The sequence below is a fragment of the Perca flavescens genome, chromosome 8 (assembly GCF_004354835.1).
Source record: "Perca flavescens isolate YP-PL-M2 chromosome 8, PFLA_1.0, whole genome shotgun sequence".
Lineage (NCBI taxonomy): Eukaryota > Metazoa > Chordata > Actinopteri > Perciformes > Percidae > Perca > Perca flavescens.
The window spans coordinates 23,498,055-23,519,047 of NC_041338.1; the positions used below are offsets into that span (position 1 = coordinate 23,498,055).

At 38.2% G+C, this 20,993-nt stretch overlaps 2 protein-coding genes across 6 annotated transcripts; one reads left to right on the forward strand and one right to left on the reverse strand.

Annotated features, from left to right (window-relative positions):
• Positions 1-1,300: 1,300 nt before the first annotated feature.
• On the reverse strand, positions 1,301-9,037 carry znf592 (zinc finger protein 592). 3 transcript variants are annotated; one of them, XM_028585411.1, is made up of 10 exons: positions 8,845-9,037; positions 8,126-8,340; positions 6,179-6,291; positions 5,744-5,881; positions 5,485-5,658; positions 5,241-5,400; positions 4,610-4,870; positions 3,170-3,282; positions 2,783-2,924; positions 1,301-2,669 (listed from the first exon to the last, which is right to left on the reverse strand). In XM_028585411.1, exons 2-10 carry the CDS (start codon positions 8,318-8,320, stop codon positions 2,163-2,165), a joined length of 1,803 nt encoding a protein of 600 aa, XP_028441212.1. In that variant the 5' UTR covers positions 8,321-8,340; positions 8,845-9,037; the 3' UTR covers positions 1,301-2,162. The 3 variants fall into 3 exon arrangements, with proteins under 3 accessions (XP_028441212.1, XP_028441210.1, XP_028441211.1); XM_028585409.1 differs by having other exon boundaries at positions 5,744-5,922; positions 6,179-8,340; XM_028585410.1 differs by lacking the exons at positions 1,301-2,669; positions 2,783-2,924; positions 3,170-3,282; ... (1 more) ...; positions 5,241-5,400; positions 5,485-5,658 and having other exon boundaries at positions 5,750-5,881; positions 6,179-8,340.
• On the forward strand, positions 9,026-20,759 carry slc28a1 (solute carrier family 28 member 1). 3 transcript variants are annotated; one of them, XM_028585414.1, is made up of 20 exons: positions 9,044-9,130; positions 11,965-12,024; positions 12,522-13,011; positions 13,225-13,304; positions 13,384-13,460; positions 13,731-13,822; positions 13,963-14,152; positions 14,246-14,387; positions 14,625-14,738; positions 16,354-16,428; positions 16,535-16,615; positions 16,735-16,815; positions 16,983-17,108; positions 18,327-18,457; positions 18,555-18,723; positions 19,069-19,266; positions 19,794-19,875; positions 19,954-20,052; positions 20,132-20,237; positions 20,378-20,759. In XM_028585414.1, exons 3-20 carry the CDS (start codon positions 13,008-13,010, stop codon positions 20,496-20,498), a joined length of 1,968 nt encoding a protein of 655 aa, XP_028441215.1. In that variant the 5' UTR covers positions 9,044-9,130; positions 11,965-12,024; positions 12,522-13,007; the 3' UTR covers positions 20,499-20,759. The 3 variants fall into 3 exon arrangements, with proteins under 3 accessions (XP_028441213.1, XP_028441215.1, XP_028441214.1); XM_028585412.1 differs by lacking the exons at positions 11,965-12,024; positions 12,522-13,011 and having other exon boundaries at positions 9,026-9,130; XM_028585413.1 differs by lacking the exons at positions 9,044-9,130; positions 11,965-12,024 and having other exon boundaries at positions 12,297-13,011.
• The last annotated feature ends 234 nt before the right edge of the window (positions 20,760-20,993 follow it).

Consider the following 20,993-nt stretch of genomic DNA (forward strand, 5'->3'; position numbering starts at 1 on the left):
AGATGTCATGGCAATGTATGAGATAAGAATGAAAGAAAACAGGAATCCTGCTCTGCAGATCTTTGTCAAAGTGCCTTTCATTCCTCAAACTTTTAATGCAATTTGGTGCCGGTTAATTAAAATATCTCTGCTTTTCTGTTACGTTGGGGCAAGGCAGTTATATTCAGATAGGGTGGGCTAAATATTCTAATGGGATGAAGTCATCCATCTGTGGTTGGTTTCCCATTGGATAAATGATGAACATCACAATGCCTCGTGTCATTCTGACTTGCTATGACGATTGTAAAGTGACCTCAGTGCAAAACCACTAATTATCCCATCAAAGTACCATTAAACACTTTCTTCCATGCATCCAGTACGTTTATACAGACGCAAGTCTTTAACACAAGACAAAAGACAACGCAGAGGTATAATAAATGCACCTATTTATTTGTAAGTACTTTGACGTAAACATTACAACAAGGCACATGGGCCACTGCATGCTGAACAGATGTAATGGCTTAAGTAGTGCTGTGAATCCAGGGTTCACTAGCCACTGTATGTACACGTTAACTTTCCTATACAAGTCCTCTCTGTACACAGTATCAAAAGTACAAATACTTTGCAACAAGCATTACAAAAGAACAAGTCGTGAACAAGTCATTCTTTTCAGCTTCTGCAGTTTAACTGCTGAAAAGTGTCGTAAATTAGGGATTTAAGATCAGAGGAATAAAGAACTCACATAGCACTTAAATAGAAAAGTTCACTTGCTAGTTAAGTCAATATGACCATATAGCTTTAATATTATACCTAAAATAATTTATAAAATTTAATAATGTGGGATAAGACACATTTTATAAACTCATTTTTACATTGCACTGAGATTACCTGCCACTCCTTAAAGTCCTTTGTCACTTAACAATCACTGCCATCCACCATGGAGGTAGGAACTGTCATGTATTAGTTACAAAACAAGAGGTGCTGCTTTACAAATCAGGACATGCAAACAAGAAGTGCCCTATTATCTAAGATTTCTATCCTTTGAAGTCATCATGGATTTAACAAATTCCAACAAACTACTAGTATTATTATCCTCATGTTAGCAGGTCCTGGTTCATAAAACACTATCTCCGATACGCCACCAAACTTCACTTTCACACCTGCTCTGGATTATCCAAAACAATGTACCCTGATTTGACATTACATCGACTGTTAACTGTTGCCTGAAAAATACACTTCTGGCAATTTGAGGTATTTTCAATACTGCTGCACCGCACATTCAATACCTCTCCATGTTTCCCCTTAACACTCATTCAAAAAAAAAAAAAAAAAAAAAAAAAAAAAGGCCAGATCTGGGAGAACAAGCACCCACAAATCAAACCCATCCAATAAACGGAGACAAAAGCATTTCAGAATGCTTAAATAGTAAAAAGAAAGTCTCAAATCTTATGTGTAGCCTAACTTTGGTAGACTTTGCTTAGCAAGGAAACTCACCTGTATTTAATCTCACAGGATAGTTTTATGAATAACTGTTCACCAAGAATGCAGAAATACGTCTTTAAATGAATACCAAACTATAAAGTATGTTTTGAAATAAATGGCAACTAAAACTCTAGCATTGTACTGCAAATAAATTGCAACACAGTAATGTCATAAAAACGGCAACCTGAAACATATTCAGGTAATAGTGTGTAGCATTAAATACAAAATTCAAGCAATAAAAAAAGGAAGAAAAAAAACGTTGACTTTAAAGACAAAAAGCCACCTCTTCACTGTTACATCAATGAACACCAGACCTAAACACTAAAAGACATTCCTGAGTCTCTTGTCAGGGCGGATGGAACATTTTGGGTAAAAAAAAAAAAAAAGAAAAAGCTTCAGCTGTAATAGGTGTGCAGTTACAGTATATCTAAAAGGCAAGATGAATATATTAGCATGCAAAGGTAAATAAAAATAACTGAAAAATGAATATTTATGTGTCCTTTCATTTATGAAAAATACTGGTATTCATTAAATGTTAAGGATCTGCTTGAATATACTGCACGGCCTCTGAATAACTTGAGAGAAAAAAAAAAAAAAAAAAAAAATTAAAGGCCCAAACATTTCCAGGCAGAACATCAAGCACCCCCCTGTTACTTTCACATGAAAACTGAAGATATTAAAGCAGCTTTAAAGAGGTGTCACTACCGGAGAGAGACTGCTTGTGTCTGAGAGGGAGTGCTCAGTTTTAAATTACAGTCTGAGGTCTTGCCACAGTGCCGACTTGCTGGCTCTCCAGCCTGATGGGGCTCAGGTTCATTTAGCTCTGGTAACAAGTCATTGACCTCATCGGTATCTGCCGATCTAACTGGGTGATTAACCTGCTCATTCTCCCTCACGTCAGCCCCGTCCTCCGCTCCTTCTTTATCGCCTTCCTCGGGATCTTTGACTTTGTGTACAATGAAAAGATGTCTGTTGAGAGACAGCACAGATGTGAAACACAAGCCACAGTGAAGGCACTGAGGAGTGTTTTCATCAGTTTTATGCTGTGGTATATGCTGCTGGAACTGTGCACTGTCCTCGGTGACGAAACCGCATTTTGAACAGCGGAACTGAGTTTTCAGACGTTTCGCTGGAGGAGACTCAAGACTAAAAGTGCAATTCTGGCCCTCCTCCTGTGTGTCCACCGCAGGTCTTTCTGATACATGCCCCTGCAAATCACAGAAAGCCACACACTTTAAAATGATGTAAGATTCCTAACATTTGTATTTGTGCCTGCAGCTATGATGTTGTTGTTTGTGTTAAAGAATTAATAATAACCTACCTTGCCCAAAGCCTTTTTTGATTCCTGGATCGCTGTTTTTGACATTTGGCCAAGATCAGGATTTTTTATTCCATGCATTAGACTGATGTGGTTCTTCAACATCACACTCGTTGTGAATATTGTCTTTGTATCTGTGCAATACCTAAAGTGTAAAGTATTTCCTGGTTAATTTGGTAAAACGTAAAAAAAAAATTGCAAATCGCACACAGGCTGTAGGTGGTGCAGAGGAGCCAGATTTTTAATTTCTTTATTTTCTGCTTTATGTAGTTCTGCTCGAACATAGGGTCAGTTTCAGCAAATGACAGAAAGTTAGTTTTATAAGTTTTACCTACTGCACCTGGACTGTCACAGCAATGATTTGTTTATTTTCAAACATAAAAATCTTACCAGCAAGTGTAAATTTTCTTTTTTCCATCGTGGTCATTGCGAAGATGTCTTCTCAGACTGTTTGTAGAGTTGAAAGACTGCTCACAATGTTGACATGGATACTTCTTCACTGACTGTTGGAAACAAAAAAAACGAGGTAAAAATAAAACGGTAGAAGAAAAAAAAAAAAACAGTGTGATGATACAAGCTTGACAAAAAGGTTTCTTCAACGGTAATTATGAATAATGCGTTCATAATTCACACAACACGCTCTCTGACCTCAGGTACAAGACGCCCTGTCCTCAGAACTATTTCCTCATTTACCCTGTTGTTACCCTGACCAACAGAATAAAATATGCTCACAATTAATCTGAAAGCACATTGTGAAACTGGAGGCGTGGCTCAATTGTTGTACATATAGTTCAGAGGTTCACAGCACATAGGCCTAAGGCGTGTCCACACAGGAGGCGTTTCAGTCCATACGCAGATGTCTGTCTTACCTGCGTTTGATATAACAAATAGACTTCTATTTTAATCTACACAGGTATCTACACAGGCTGCGTAACAGCTCAAGTTTCACTCATGCTTTAATACATACACTATAAAGTGTATTTTTAAGTCTATTTTCTTTTGTTTTACGCTTGTAACTATGTTGATTCATGTGGTGTTGGGCCTTGCACGCAGCTGCCAAACACAGGTGACCTACACTCAATACGGTGCTTAAACGCATCTTATGTAGACCCCAGACGGAGGACTGATGCTGCTGGTCTGCCCATGTACTGCTTTCGCTACACAGCCGATGTGATATGAATAGCTGTCTATATGGATTACGCTTTACTAGATGCCTCAAAGAAAAAACCTACACTGGGAGAGGTTAATGTATTGGTGCATGTCACACATGTCCCTCTATGAGTCTGTGTGGACTGATATATTAGTAAAAATCTCCAGAGCTGTATCTCCGGTATCTGTTCTGTGAGATGGACAACTGGCGAACTAATAACACTTCAAATAACTCTGTTGGTCTGGATTTCCCTTTAAGCATGCTAACTGAGAGCACAAACACCTTCATTAGTAGAATACAAACAGCAGATAAAAGTGAATCTGGGTGCTTGGATAAGACATTTAGCAACTTGACATATCAGGACACAATGAACATCAATATCCAGCGTTTCCTCTATGTTGATATTACCGCGGCTGCCAGCCACGGTAACATTTCTGCCGCCACGATATCAGAAATAGGGCCGACGCCCAACAGGGTTTCCACTATGTACACCACGCACCGCCGCTCCTTCAGCTGTTTATGAAAAGTCATACAGTCATAATTACACGACTCTGCACAAGCCGTGTGCTCTACTGAACTTTCGCATTGCTATAGTATTCTATTACAAGCAAGCGCAGCAGTCATTCATGTTTTGGTTGAACGCTGACACATTCCAGCATGGGAAATTTGTGATCTCTCACCCTTCCGTGGTTGGTCTTCACGTGAGAAACATAGGAGTCTCGTTCAGGGAACCACTGGAGACACTCCCCACACGTCCAGCCGGTGGGCTTCACACAAGGTCTTTTGTCCTGCTCAGCCTTTTTCCTGGGACTATCTGTGTGTTTAACAGGGCTTTGACTCATCTGTTGTTGGACAGAATGAACATCCTGGTTCCAGTCAGGATTTTCGGTTTGTTTACTTTTCTCCTCAGTCTCTGCTGTCGTGTTTCCTACATGAACACCCTGTAAAACAGAAAATACATGGGAAAAATCCATGTATAACAAATTAAAAGACCTTGTCCTCTCTCTTTAATGATCATGCACTATAGGTCATAAGTTATTTAAAAAGGTGCTGTAGGTAGGATTGCAAAGATCCAGTACTTAGCCAAAAAATTCGACAACTTCTCGGTCCCTCCCCCCTTCCTGCTAAAGCCCAAAACGGTCTCCTAAGCCCCTCCCCCCACAAGAGAGAAATAATGCGTGTGCATGAGCAGTGATTGACACGTAGTTAGACAACCCCAATAAAATTCAACCCGCAAATACATGCCAAATCAGTCACTTGCAGGGACTTAAAACCAACATACAAAATGTCTATATAAAAATCAGGCCTAACCTTGAAGTGCTGCATTAACAGCTTCTTTTGTGAAAAGACAGAGTTGCATTCTGGACACTTGAAGACACACGTAACACGCTTGTTGGCATTCTGATGGAAATGCTGAAACAGTAACTGCTTTTTCTTGAAAACTGTCTCACACGAACACTTAAATATTAACCTGCAAAAAAGAGAAAACTGTTCAAATTAACTGTGAAAAGAAATGTACAACTTTCAACTGTCAGATCATGAGGTGTTGACTTACAGAGGGGATATTTTGCTTGCACTGTGTTTGTTTTTTAAATGCCCTTCACAGCTGTCAGAAGTCTTGAAGGCAACTGGACAGATGGAGCACCTGTAAAAGACTTGACAGTGTTTCTCCTCAATGTGAGTCTTTTGTCCTTGAAGGGTCTTGAAAACCATATCGCAGTGAAGACATCTGGAAGAAAAGGACACATGATGCCACTTTTCTGTTACACTGTACTGTATGTTATAGGGCCTGCATTTTAGGCTTCCCTACTTACTTGTACCAAGCCTTGCGAGCGTAGTGCAGACAGTTTTCCTTGACATGCTTTTGTATGTCTGCAGAACGACTCAGGGCACCACACTCAGGACAGCAGTAAGGGGACTTGTGCGCGTGAATGCGTTGGTGAGCTCTGAAGCTGCATTTGTTGGGTAACAACATTGAGCACACCTTACACATCTGTTTTACAAAGTAAAACGAGAGAAAAGTCAAAAAAGACAAATGTGAAAGATGAAAAATACATACTGGTCGTAGGGCCTTTAACAAGTCTGGTCATTTTCTATATTTTTCTAATTGTCAACTAATTCAATGACCATTTTTCATGCCTGGAGTAGAAATGAATGGGCTTGGGGCGATTGTCACAGACAGGGTTTACAATATTTTGTTTACAATAACAAAATATCCTTAAAAAAAATTCAACAAAACATTTACTCACGAGTCCTTCGACATCGTCATCCGACGGCCTCTGGTAATGGCCTGCAAGTGCTTTGTAGTCAGATAACTGCTTGTTACACTCCAGGCAACAGAGTCGGTGGCGATTGGCATTGTCTGGATATAGGGGCAGGACAGGTTGGCTTTTAGGTAAGGGTGAAGTGTAAGAGTCCACGTTCACAGCACTCAGGGGTACAAACATTTGTTCCTCTGCTATTGGTTTCATATGGAGCTGCGTGCACTGCATCACCATGCCATTGTTCTTGTGCTCCCGTGCATGTGCCAACAAGGCACACTTGTTGAAGAACACAATCGTCTTTGCACAGTGCGTGCATCCCACTTCAATGTGAACACTTCTCCGGCTGTAATGATATGAAAGACTCCTCTCCACCCCAAAAGAGTCCCCACACTCAAGGCAGCAGTATCCGCGTGGTGGTAGGTTGATATTGCTCTCCGGAGGGGGGTTCAGGTTGGGCACATATGTAGGCACAGGGTTGGCATTGTTCAACAGTCTGTTTAGGGTTCCTGCTGCTGTGTTGGGAATTGACGTACGGGGATAAGGGTTGGCTGTTTTGACCTGATGCACCAGTGGGACAGTGCTGTACACCGTAGATGAGAGTGTGTGTTGGCTTTGTTGATGAGAGGTGGACCGCGCAGCTACTGAAGCGGCAACACTGTGAGGGACCAGGTTCAGACTAGCTAAGTGCATCGCTTTGGGAAGGAAGTTGGTGCTAGTTGTATGGCCTGTTGTGGCTGATCCTTTCTTCGGTTTCTGCATCTGATGTGCAGCAGATCGTTTGACAGGACTACTAGTATTATGGAACACTGTTGCGAACTGCGTTACTGTTCCTGACTTCCTGGAGTTAACCTCTGATTTGTTGCGTAAAACCTTGGGTGAACATGTAGTAGCTGGGGTGCCTGTAGTTTGAACCTCAACAATGCTATCAACAGACACATTTTGAGACTGATGAGGAGACATATTACAGTAAGAATCTTCACTAATCATACTCTGCGATGGAGATGATTCATATGCAGAATGAACTTCTGTTTCTGAATCAGGCAGCACACTGGTGACTGTTCGCTTGATCTGCCCAGATGTGGTTTTAATGGTTTTAATTCTAACCCTGGGTATGGCAGGGGGTGACCCAGTTGCCACTGCGGGGGATGCTTTGCCACTACTATCACTGCAAATGCTTCCAGGACTATTAGAGGGTTTCATTAAACGTTTCACAGCTTCAAGTGGACTTCTGGGGCTTCGTGGGGATATAGGCACGTTGGGGCTTGCTTTCATGCAGTCATTTCGAACCGCTGGTGACTCTCTGGGATTAATCTGCTCACTGGGATCGTTTCTAGCATTCAGAGCCACCAAAGCCTCAAGACAAGAGGATAATTTAGATGTATCAGATTTGACATGTGGATAAGAAGTGGGAACATCCATTGTGGTTCCTAAATTGCAGTTTGTCTCAAAGTTCTGGTTACCGCTTGGTGGGGGAAGTGCACTGTGTAATCTAGGTGTTTTATCTGTTACACTACTGACACAGATGTCAGAGGACTTCTCACTTCTACTACTTTCTTCTCTACAAGGATTTTCTGGGATTGAAAGTTTAACCAAATCTGAAGCTTCTGGGAAACAGGGTGTCTCTTGTTTTGGATACATTTCATCTGTACTACACTGAGTGTCTTCAGACTCAGGACTGGAGATGGGACTAAAATGAGAAAGTGACTGGGAAAATATTGGTGTTCCATCAGGTTTGTGTTGAATAGGTGCCTTTCCAAAGAGCTCTCTTGAACTCCCCCCATTTAAAGCAGATACAAATGATTTGGAAAAGCCAGCATTGGTTATCTCAACAGGGTCAATGGATGTCTCTTGTCCATTGAATCCATTTTGTAATGCTTGTTCAAAACCTTCCAACGACTCCTGGCGACTTATGTTTTTCACAATAACACTTACAGCAGGAATATCTGCTGTTGTGACAGCTTGGTTACTTAATAAGCTGTCCTCCAGACATATCCCTGTGTGTTTCAGCTGACTCTCTGTGTCCTCATGACTCCCCTGGATGGGCTCTTTGGCATCCAACCCTGTGGCATCTGGGATGTCAAAGGCTGCCAGAAGATCATCAAAATCTGGGGTTTTCATGTCACCCATGGCTGCACAGTCTCACAAATCTACAGAAAAACGCACCGAGTTAGCTTTAATAGCAATATATAATATCAATTTGTACAGTGGGCACTGCAGGTAGGGATTAAGAAACGGTTGTCAGCACAACAAAAATAACCGCCTACAATCTGAATAATAACAGCTGGGCGACGTCCTCTATGCTAACGTTAGCTTTAGCTAGCAAGCTAAACGTTAACAAGATATGTTGGTCTTCGTCTATGCAGCTACTATTTTGTACCTAAGCATGCATTAGCACATACATATATGAGCAAATAAAAATTTGCGGACTACTGAGCGTTACCAAATATCAACTCCTTCATAAGCCGAACCACGTCAAAGTTGTTTTGCTGTTAGCCTAGCTAGCTAATATAGAAGACAGCTAACAAGATAGTCATAGGCAAGCCAAGACAGAAAGTCAGCAATCTAGCTTAGCAACATGCCATTGCGTAAATCATTTAGCTAGCTAGCCAAGTCAATAAACTAGTCACTTATCGATGCAGGAGTGCCCTTACCATTTGATCCAGTTGTGGTTAACAGCTCTACTAAATTAGCTATATATCCAATTAACTGTGGGCACTATGTTTTGCTGTAGCAGGTTTTCATAGCTAGGCTACAAGCTAAACGTTAACTTCGTTTTCTTTTTCCTGTGTGATTAAGCCCTCGGCGCTGTCTTACAGACAGACAAGAGGCGGTGCCATGGGCCGCTTGAAACGTTAGCATGCACCTCAAAATAAGGCGAAATGCTATTTATTGTATCCAGTGGCTCAGCTGCTATGAACGTTGGCATTATTGTATGTGGTAAGTATTCATGCAGGTAGGTAATGCGTCATGTTACGACATAATCAATTATGAAACTGGCCCTATAACTAAACGTTCACCATGCATTGTCACCGTGCAACCGTCTTTTCCTTTGCTTCTAAACTTGCTTTCAGTGATAGAAATATATATATATATATATATATATATATATATATATATATATATATATATATATATATATATATATATATTGATTGCTCATATTAGCCTATAATTTCTTAAAGCTCAGTGTCTAAAATGGCAAACTTGATCTGTGGGTAATTAAAGGGGTACTCCAGCAATTTAGTCTTGAAAAGTGTAGAAGTGGCTGCAATATCCTGAATTTAGTCCCTAGTATAGGCCAAGCCCCCAAAACACTGGATCAAACAATTTCCATCTCTTTCGTTAGACCCTCCCTACCTGGTGAAAGTCCAATGAGTCTGAATCAGAAATGGGTTTTTTTCCAAGTAGATTTGACATACAAGGAATTTGCCTTGGTGGTGGTGTATACAATAAACATATTAACAGGAAATAACAAATAAAGCAAAGTACTGCAATAGTCAAGAACATAAATATAGAATAGAAAAATAAACATTCAAATATGAAAAAGATAGCCTACTATTAAAATACTATTTAACATAACTAGGCTACCAAATGTGTAAAATATTACTGTTTTAGAATGATGTGAAAAAATATATTAACAGGGGATGTGCAAAAGTTCACAGTATAATAGTGTAACATATAGAGACAGATGGGGAACATTCCCTGCACATTAAATGCATTAATATAGTGTTAAATAGTGTGCATGATCAAAATGGCTTTAAATTAAGATTGTGTTACAGTGAGATTTTTTTGATGTTCTACAGGCTGTGTTGTGTTTTGCTTAATTTAAAGTAAGAGCTATTTATCGAAATCAGAGTCACTAATATCAGTTGTTTACTTAACAGCAAAGCAACCCATGTATCCATTGTTATGCTCAGTATCCACCAGTTCGTTGTGGCAGTCAGTGCTTTAATAGTGTTTTGTCAATCCTTGTCAATTTATAATCAGGGTGTAAATAAAGGAAACCAGGCATTAATTCCACTGTTTGTTCTTGTTAGCAGACTGGATATACTGTAAAGCATATGGCATTACACAGAAAGATAAGGTAGCCTATTGTTTTACTGTTTAATATTTACACACAGACGAGAATTTCCTCGCAAGCTTTATTTATATTGAGTGGATAATAAGATTAATGATGAAACTAGTACAATATTTGCCAGTTTTCCATAATGTGAGACATTACAATTCATACTGTGATCTGGAACTGACACTAAACTGAAACAGTCTCATTTGGGGAGGAGGTTTTTAGATTCTCTGGAAGATCCATGACCTCTGAGTTGGGAAAGAGCACACACACATATCTGTATTCATACAGAATATCCATATTTATTCTATTTTTTTATTATATATTCTGCTAATACACTGAATATATCTATATTATTCTTACTACTATTATAATGTCACTGCTACTACATTGCACATATCTGTCTATGTTGTTCATACATTGTTCATATTACATAGCCATATTTATTCTGCTCTTATAACACTGCAATATATTTCTTGTCCTGCCTATGCACCACCTGTCGATACTTGAATATCACATTGCACTTTTCTGCCTTTTTGCACTTCTGGTTGGATGCAAACTGGATATCGTTGTCTTTGTACTTGTACTCTGCACAATGACAATAAAGTTGAATCTAATCTAAATTAAATTAAATTAAATTAAATTAAATTAGTAAACTAGTTTTTGATATCCTGTAAGACAGAGGTAAGGGACACTAATATTAAATACTATTCCTTCCCGCTAGTGATGAGTACAGTGGTGACACCTTATATACTGTCTATGGGTGACACCAATTCCTGCACTTTGGTATCAGATACAAAAAGAAATAAGCTAACTGTAAACAAAAGCAATTATGTTTCGGAATTATTTGAGAGATGAAACAAACAAAAGCTGAGTTTTTTTTTGTATTGTAGGCTATGCATTGAAATCAAACTTCAACAAGTGTTTTCTCAATCACAGCTTTGACCGTCACATCTAAAATGTCAAATTAAAACTGTTGGCAAACGAGTTGATGTTGTCCATAAAAAAAAAAAACACCTTGGGTTATTGAACCAAGGTGTTTAATGTTGTGCTACAATCTGTTATTAAGTCATTAACCTCTGCTAATGCATTTTATGATCTTCACGGCATTCTGAAAATGTTTAAACAAGAATACATTTTTGTTTTTGTTTTTTGTTTTGTCATATCCATCCAGACAGACTGAGCCCCGTTTAAGTGTTATGAACCATGGATAAACAGCATTTTTTGAGGAATCAGAGATTTTTGTGTGTAACAAGATCAAATTTGAACAGCAGCGAAAGGAACAAATAGCTACCATTATATCCAATCATGAATCATCACCCTGAAAGTAAAGTACAAATTGCACTGCAATATATTTAATGGTCCAGATAACAGCTATGACTATTTTTGAGGCTAACTGATTCTGCAGTGAATCCTCAATGTGCTTCATTTTCAAAACAAGCATTTAAAGATATATTCTGTCATAAAAATACAAGTTCATTTCACATTACACAAAAGGTTCTATGTGTCTGTCGTAGCACATGTACACAGGAGCATTTAAAGGTGGGATCAGCGATTCTAATCCAATACACTTTTTGTTTAATTCAGGGAATATCTCTTCACAGTCCGCTATCTGTCCGTTATGTATGTGTGCACTAAAAGAAAATACAGTGTTCACACAGCCAATGTCAACAGAGTCTGTCAATGGGAAACAAACAAAGTGGCATAGGACAGGAGAAAAGCCATGGGTGTATGAAGAGAAAGGCAGTGGGAGCGAGAGGGACGGACGGTAAATCTGGGACATTCTGAAGGAGCACTGACGGGATGGTGTTGAGTTCAAATATGAACAATCTTTCTCCAGAATTGCAGACTCCACCTTTTAATAATGTCACATAGTTATAAAGTATAGTCAAAGTTCACATACTTATCTTTATTTTACTTGAGTAATGTGTGCTCTGACATGATCTTTCTATTTTAACCATATAAAATGGTTATAGTATATCATGTTTCATGTTCTTTTTGTGCGCACAAAGTAAAATGTTACTTTAATTCAGTAAAATTAGAAGAACATTTTTTTTATTTGAGTTAAGTCTTAACCTATTCATAGTTTTGTTGATTCACATGCTTTTAAGAAATGTGTTTTTCATAAAATAGGAGCACAATTACTTTTTATGACTAACTTAAAGCTGTGGTAGGTACTTTATTCCATAATAATCTTTCAGGATATTGTAAATCAAGTGTTCTGAGAGAAAACTCTTCTACACCTCCTCTTGGCTCTGCATTCAGGCTTTAGATAATCTAGACAGGACGGGAGACTTTGGTCAATTACAGGTCAGAGAGCGTTCCTATTGGCTGTTCTGCCCACGTATTGCCCGTGCGACAGAGAGGGGAGAAGGAGAGCTGCAGGAAGAGATCTTCCTCCTACAGATAAGCTCATTCATGATTAATCTGCTATGTATCCGCCTTTATTATCACATATTGGCTTTAAAAGCTCAAAGTCAGACCCAATGACTTCATATCTGTTATCAAGAATTCACAGCTTGTCATCTGTTGCTCCAGTAATTTGGCAAACTTGCTTAACATCACGTCTAATCAAATGTTGCTTTATGACTCATTACATTATTTCTGTTGTATTATCACACTATGTGTACTTCTTGGGACAGATACATAACACGTCTGTTATTAATGATTAATTGTTTCATAGAGGGCAGACTAGGCGCAGTGTGTTTTTTACAGCACAGCATTTGACAGCCGGGATTAGGAGGACGCACAATGAGTAAGCCATTAGCTCAGTTTTTCTGGTATTTTTGCGAACCATTATTCACAAATGAATCCACAAGGACTCTGTGGATTTAGTTTTTTAATGTTCTTTCTTATCTTAGTACATAGAAACACAGCTTCTTACTTGCTTGGCATTCCTAGTTGTTAAGTTAAAGCATGCTCTCCCAAAGGCTGCTGCATACAAGTGAACAATGATTGTGTTTTTCAGCGGAAACCGACGTTGTCCAACTCAAAAATTTAGCCCACACCAACGGAAATGGTGTGGACAACCAGGCTTTTGAAATCGAGGTATGTATCACATTTCATTTTTTAAAGAAAATGGCACAACATGTTTTTGTTTTAAATAAAATGCCTTTTATGTTCCTAGGAGGACAACATTACTGATACTAGCAGCGTCAAAAGCCAGACAAAAAAGACAAAAAAGGGTTTGGGATCATACTTAAGGTGTGTAAGTTGCACTTTGTAAAGTAATAGTTGTTTTATTTGGGGTGCAATTATCACAGCAGGTGCACAGCATTAAACCTATGCAGTTTGGATTATGCTTATACTTTGCAAATGTACAGTACTATGCACATTATGAAAAAATATGTGCAGCTGTTTACTGTGCTACTGTGAACTTTGACTCGATATAGAATCTATAATTGAAATTGAATGTGAAAGACTTTTTTTTTCTTACACAAGTGGACATTATATATAATTTGTCCTGTATTTCAGCCAAGTTTCCAAGCCGATTAATGCCACAGAGGATTACATCAAGGCTCACTCAAAAACCTTCAAATACGTTGTACTGGGCTTACTTGGAGCAGGTAATATTAAAAGTCTGTTCATTTGTGTTACAATCACTCGCGGTTTGTTTATGTGGAATGATATTTCTTTTGAAGACAATAACAAGATAGGAATAATCATGTGAATGTTTTTTGATCAAATGCTCTGTTCTGTCCTGTAGGTTATGTGGCATACTTCATTGCAGCCTGTGTATTGGATTTCCAGAGGGCCATCGCTCTTGTAGTCCTAACCAGTTTGGCTGTTGTTGCTAAATCATATGAACTTTTGAAGGAGTACAAAGGACAAAGCATCAGTCAGTGTTTTAGACCCGCAGTTAGATGCTTTAAATCTAACTTGAAATGGTTAAAATGGTGAGTGGATGTCTTGTTTTCAGTTGATGATAATTGAGCTACACATTATGGAATTTGTTTATGAGTGAAGGTGTGTTTTTTTTGTGTTTTAAGGGTTTTCATCTTAGCAGCTGTGGTCCTGCTTGTTCTGTGGCTGGCTTTAGACACAAGCCAGCGTCCTGAGCAGCTTATCTCGTTCGGAGGTGTGTGCATGTTCGTTGTGCTTGTGTTCCTCTTGTCAGCACACAGGACCGCGGTGAGTTCTGCATTGAGTCAACCACTGACTCTACTCAAAGACGAATGATGACTAGGGTGGCAACTGTTTCGAAATGGACGATTATCGCCAAGTTATCTGTGATCTGTTTTGCTAAGACTTTGGATATCATTTGGCCTTGAGCCCCTATCATCTTCAGGTTTAGCAGCTACCTTGCAATAACAAGGTTCTATGGAGACACCCTGATACACTGACTAACTTTAAAAAAATCTTTCTTAGGTATCTTGGAGGCCTGTGTTTTGGGGTCTCGGATTGCAGTTCTGTATTGGCCTTTTTGTTATAAGAACGGAGCCTGGACTCATAGCATTCGATTGGCTTGGAGCCCAAGTGCAGGTATTAAACTTGGATGTTTTGACATAAATATTATGCATCTCTACAGCTCTAACCAAGGGTCTTTGAACCAAATTTGAAGGACTTTCTCCTATCTCATTAAAGTTTAATATAACAGAGAATTTTACCCTTCATATTGAGCAGCTAGCTAAAAGATTAAAACTCAAACTAGGGTTTTATTTTAGAATTAAATCTTGCCTCTCGTTCGAATCTAGAAAGAGGCTGGTCGCTGCCACTTTTATGTCTGTACTTGACTATGGTGATGTTTTATATATGCATGCTTCGTTTAAAAGTCTACATGCACTGGACACTGTATACCATGGAGCTCTGAGGTTCATCACTGGTATGAAAGCCCTCACTCACCATTGTGAACTATATGAACGTGTTGGATGGCCTCCTTTACCAACACGGAGACTTCAACACTGGCATAGTCTCATATACAAAGCTATTTTAGGTCTCCTTCCATCCTACCTTCTGACCTATATCAATGTAAACAGTACCGGGACCTACAATCTTCGTTCCCAGGATCTTCTTCTTCTGTCTGTTCCAAAGGTTAGAACTGAGCTGGGGAAAAAGGCCTTTAACTTTGCTGCTCCCTCTACATGGAACAAGTTACAGAAATCCATGAAACTTACTGAACTAGTCTCATTGGTCGTTTTTAAGAGGATGTTGTTTGACTTGAAGGCAGTCACATCTGGCTGTAGATGTTTTACCTGATTTGGTTACGATTGTGGTTGACTTTGAGGGATTTGCTGTTTCAGTTGTTTTGTGTTCTTAGTGTTTTTGTGTATTTTGTATTTGCATGTACTGTATGTGTGGTTGTACTGCTGCCTGCCTTGGCCAGGACACTCTTGAAAAAGAGATTTTTAATCTCAATGAGTTTCTTCCTGGTTAAATAAAGGTTAAATTAAAAAAAATAAAAAAAATATTAAACTTTGTTCAAATGAAAAAATAATGGAAACATATTCCTAGTTAAGTGAATAATAGGATACACACTGATGATTATTACACAAGATACAGTTCTCCTCCCCCATTAACATCACAGATATTCGGTATACAAATCCCAAATCATCAGCAAACATAACATTAACAGGTAATTTGTACATTATAAACTCACTTATTTTATTAGGAATATGGATTGAAAATACCATCCATTTTATATTAATAACATCCAAAATGTACATTTATATGCATGTATCTAGGAATTGTATTACTATGAAATGTGCGATCTAAGTGATCCGAAAGCTCTTGGTCTGCATACCAGACTTTGCTCGTATGCCATACAGTGTTCGTTATCTACCAAGGTGCAATATTCTTTACTTGAGTGGATCATACATGCTTATCTTTAGAGCTACTTTATTATACTGTTCACTCTTATTCTTGAGTCAAGGGTTGAGGGAGCAGAACGCGCGCACAGGCATGTGGTCTGTTAATCACTTTTTAATGTGCAGTTCAGCCTACTGTCTCTACTTAGTTACCACTTTAGTTCCATGACTTCCTATTGTAAAATATGAATGAATGTTTAATTGCAACATAATAGTCATAAATGAATGGATTGAAGACAAATAATAATTTGAAATGATATAACCCATGTTTCTTCTTTGTATTTTGATTACAGATATTCCTTAACTATACCAAAGAAGGGTCAGGTTTTGTTTTTGGGAATCTGATCGAAAACATTTTTGCCTTTCAAGTAAGTGGATGACGTTGTATTCTTTCTTAAATATAAGCACTTAACCAAGATTCTAAGTTATTGGAATTGACCATGTCAAACTTGAGTTTTGTGATTACCTCCCCAGGCTTTGCCCATTGTTGTGTTCTTCAGCAGCGTGATGTCAGTCCTGTACTTTCTGGGGATAATGCAGTGGCTCATTCTAAAGGTAAAGAAAGGTTAAAGTTGTACCTCACTGCATCATAGGTTCCTGTAAGCCTTGGTGTATATTGCTTATGCCTGCAGTGTCATACTATGACCAAGAGCCATGTGTTTTTGTCCACACAGATCTCATGGGTTATGCAGATAACGATGGGAACCTCTCCCACAGAGACCTTGAGTGTGGCAGGCAATATATTTGTTGGGCAGGTACTCTGAGCAAGACTTTGATGTCTTTGTAACAATATCTTTGACACTAGTCTGACTATGTTTTGCTTTGAAATTTCATGAGCTACAATCTCTGTCATTAATAACTGCAGTAAAAAAAAATCTACAGTTACTCTGCTTGTTTTCTTTTGTTCCACTTTGTGCATCAGACTGAAGCTCCGCTGCTGATCCGCCCTTATTTGAAAGACATGACCAAATCTGAGATCCATGCTGTTATGACTGGCGGATTTGCCACAATTGCAGGCAGTGTCATGGGGGCTTTCATCTCATTCGGGGTGAGATTAAGTTGTTTTCATGCCACCACATAATACATATATACAAAAAATAAAAATATATCTATATAGCACATTTCATACAAAAAGATATCGAAAAGAGACAATAAATAAAAGAGTTATTTAAAAATGAATAGTATATGAATAACAATCTGTGGGTGTGAAACAAAGTAAAGGTGTGAAGGTAAAAGCAGGTTTTCTTTAAAATTTTAGAAGCGAGGTACACATTCTTAAATCTATAGTCTATAGACAAAATAGATTTGTGTCTGGGGGATGATAGGTGCACTCAGTTTTACGATGGTGAAGATCCTTGCTGCAGTACTTTGAACCAGTTGTCAAGTGGGAAACAAATGCACAAATTAGTTTTTCACAGTTGTCCTGCGAGAAAACTTGTGTGACTGTGGCAATTCTTCAAGTGGTTAAAACCACTTTATTACTATGGAAGTATACTCTCAGATTCTTAACAAGAGAATTAAACAAGGTTGTTTCCTTTGGCAAAAATCTTAAAATTTTGAGCCATCTAATTTCTTAAAAACTATTTACAAGGTTTTAGACAGGGCTTAGATCAGAATAGAATGGAACCTAGGACTGAACTTTGGGGTTTACCGTAATAAATATTTGTTCTTTCTGAACAGAACTCCCCAATGAATACAAAGTAGTCTCAACCTGTTGGGTAATCTAGATCTGTGCCCAAAAGCCCAACCCATGTTTTTTCAAGTGGAACTAATAAAGGCATCTAGAATGCTTTTCCTCAGAAGAGGCTGTACCAATTCGGGTCAATGAATAACACCTGCCTGTAAGGTTAATATTTTACAGTATATCTCTGCTGACAAGCAGTCAATAAGCATCTTCAGATAGAGCTGCTAGCTATCAGATCCAGGGCACAATTAGTAGATGGAAGACAAAAGACTACTCTGCTCTGTTGAGCAAATCAGCATCAACTACATTAAAAAAAGAAAAGATGGAATAGATTTGACTAACATGATCAGTGTTGCGTTTTGATAGTATTTCTGATATAATGTTAGGTGCTCAACAAAAACGGCAATAAAAATTGGACTTTTGGACTTTTTAATATTTGATAATGGTTTTGTTTAGTTGATTTGCAGTTTTGGTATTTTAACAACAGTTATGCAGAATATTAAATACTGTATTTGTTGCTGATTATTGCAGTAACTCCACCACAGCGCCATGAATTAAATGACATTTCATTGTATTTTGCAGATTGATGCATCTGCCTTGATTTCAGCCTCTGTAATGGCTGCTCCTTGTGCCTTGGCCATCTCCAAACTTTCTTACCCAGAGACAGAGGAGAGTACCTTCAAGTCAGAGAAGAATATTAAAGTGGCTTGTGGGTGTGTATATCTGTCCTTTTAATTTCATCTCTTCTGCCATCATGATTTTTCTACTTTTTTAATTAAATAACTTTATTTTGTTGTTAAAACTCCCTAGGGATGAAAAAAACATCCTGGAGGCTGCTAGCAGTGGAGCATCTGCTTCAATAGGTCTTGTTGCTAACATTGCAGCAAATTTGATAGCCTTTCTTGCCATCCTTGAGTTCATAAATAAAGCTTTGATTTGGCTTGGCAGTATGGTGGGATATCCTGAAATCACATTTCAGGTACGTTTCAGCAGAAGACTGATAACTTAAGGTTGATATTTTGATGATGTGTGATTTGTTTTTGGATTTTGAAAAAAGAATGTTTACACAATTGTAATATCAATAGGGGTTATCCAAAAATGTGCAGATGGTCAAAAGATAAAAAGAGCTTATAAAATTACAATCTCATTCAAAAACAAAAATGAGTAGATGTTAACATTTAAATAAATATTATTTGTTTTGATTATGTATTTTCTTATTCATTATTTGGACTTACGTATATTATATATATATGCGCACATTTCACAGATTTTGTGAGTGAGTCTAACAATATCCAAATAACTTCATGCCTCTCTGTGCTCATAGATGATTTGCTCCTACGTATTCATGCCTGTGGCCTTTATGATGGGAGTACCATATGATGAGAGTTTCACTGTGGCTGAACTAATTGGCACTAAGCTCTTCCTCAATGAGTTTGTAGCTTATCAGAAACTGTCTGCACTGAAGAGCAACAGACTCAACGGACTTGATGAAATTGTTGAAGGCAACAGACAATGGATATCTGTGAGTAAATGTTCTTAATTGAAGTGAGAGTGGGTGTGCTACAATTATAAATTCATAAGCACTGCACAAAAGAATTAAAGCTATAGTGCGTATTTTCTGTCTCCCCCCATGAAGAATTCTAAGTAACAGTCAACAAAGCCATCCGCGCGTCCACATGATACAAGCCTTCCATGATCGCGCAAAGCCCCCGCCCCTCCTCCACGCAGTTGCTAGTAGCCAAGGAGGACACGGAGGATTAAAAAAACATGATGATCTCTCTTCAGAAAAGATAATTATCGTCACTCGAGTTTCTGCGCAGGAAAGTCACCGGACAACGCAATCTTCTGAACATAGCCATACTGAGAAATACAGAGAGAGTTGTGTGGAGCTGATAGTCTTAATTAGCTTTGTAGCAACTCATTTGGCAATGCCTTGAATGTAACGGACGTTCATTAATATCAAAAAGTTATGCACTAAAGCTTTAAAAGGGAAATTATTTTACACAACACTAAATAACATCACATGATTGTGTTTTTTTCTTGTTTCAGGTCCGATCAGAAGTAATCACCACTTATTCTCTTTGTGGGTTTGCCAACTTCAGCTCACTGGGCATTATGATTGGAGGCCTATGTGAGTATTTTATTGATCCATTGTCATGTTTTTGTCCATAGGATACTCTCTCAATAATGATTTTTCTTTTTCTCAAAGCCTCTATATGCCCATCCAGAAGAGGTGATGTCTCGTCTTTGGTGATGAGAGCTATGCTCACTGGGACTTGTGTATCTCTCATCAATGCTTGCATTGCAGGTAGGGGCTTTTGAATTGAACTGGCAGTGCAGTTTCCTGCTGTGCTGTAACTGAGTAGCTTTTTTTCTTTATTTCTTAGGGATCCTCTTTGTTCCTCCACTTGACTGTGTGAAGCTGTTTAAGGCAACTGCTTTCAATGCCACAGATGCAAATTTACAAACTTGCTGTCAAGACCTCTTTGAAAGGTAAGCATGTACATTTTCATTACGGTGACTGATTTAAAATGCAACATACAGGGTTAATAGATTCTTAAATGTGCACTCAGGTAGTTGAGTATCTCTTTGTGTGCTATTTGGACTTACATTTCAAATGCATGTTTTTGCAGCACTATTAACAATGGGACCATCTCGTTTGAAGGATCATGGAGCACTGTAGCAAATGTCACTGTGTTTTTCTCTAAATGTTGTCAGTGCTGTGGTCTTTCTAATGTGGCAGTTTGTAATTAGAGGAGAAAAATACATATCAGTGTCTGGTTTTCTATTGTAGTTAATTACGTGCCTGTATGTTTGTATTTGTGTCACAGTTAATGTAAAAATGTAAAGCCTATATGCATATCTTTTAAAGATAAATGTATCATGTATTATATTGTAAATTAATTCAGATATTGGCTTTTCTTTAAATCCAAAGATTAAAAGGACACACCTTCAGAAATATACCTCATGAAATATTCAGGCATTAAACGTCTGAATGTAAATATTTCAAATAGAATTGAGTGACTTAGTTATTTTGTTATTGATAATTATACATACAGTCATACTTTTTGAAAAAATAAAAACCTATGAAAATGTCATCTATGCTTGGACACAAATGTTTTACATATTTATTAAAAAAACATTTGCTGACATGACGTGACATAACAAAGCACACATTGTAAAACACATTTATTTCTTAATCGATCATTCATTTACTCACTCACTCACTCATTTACAATTTTTCTTCAC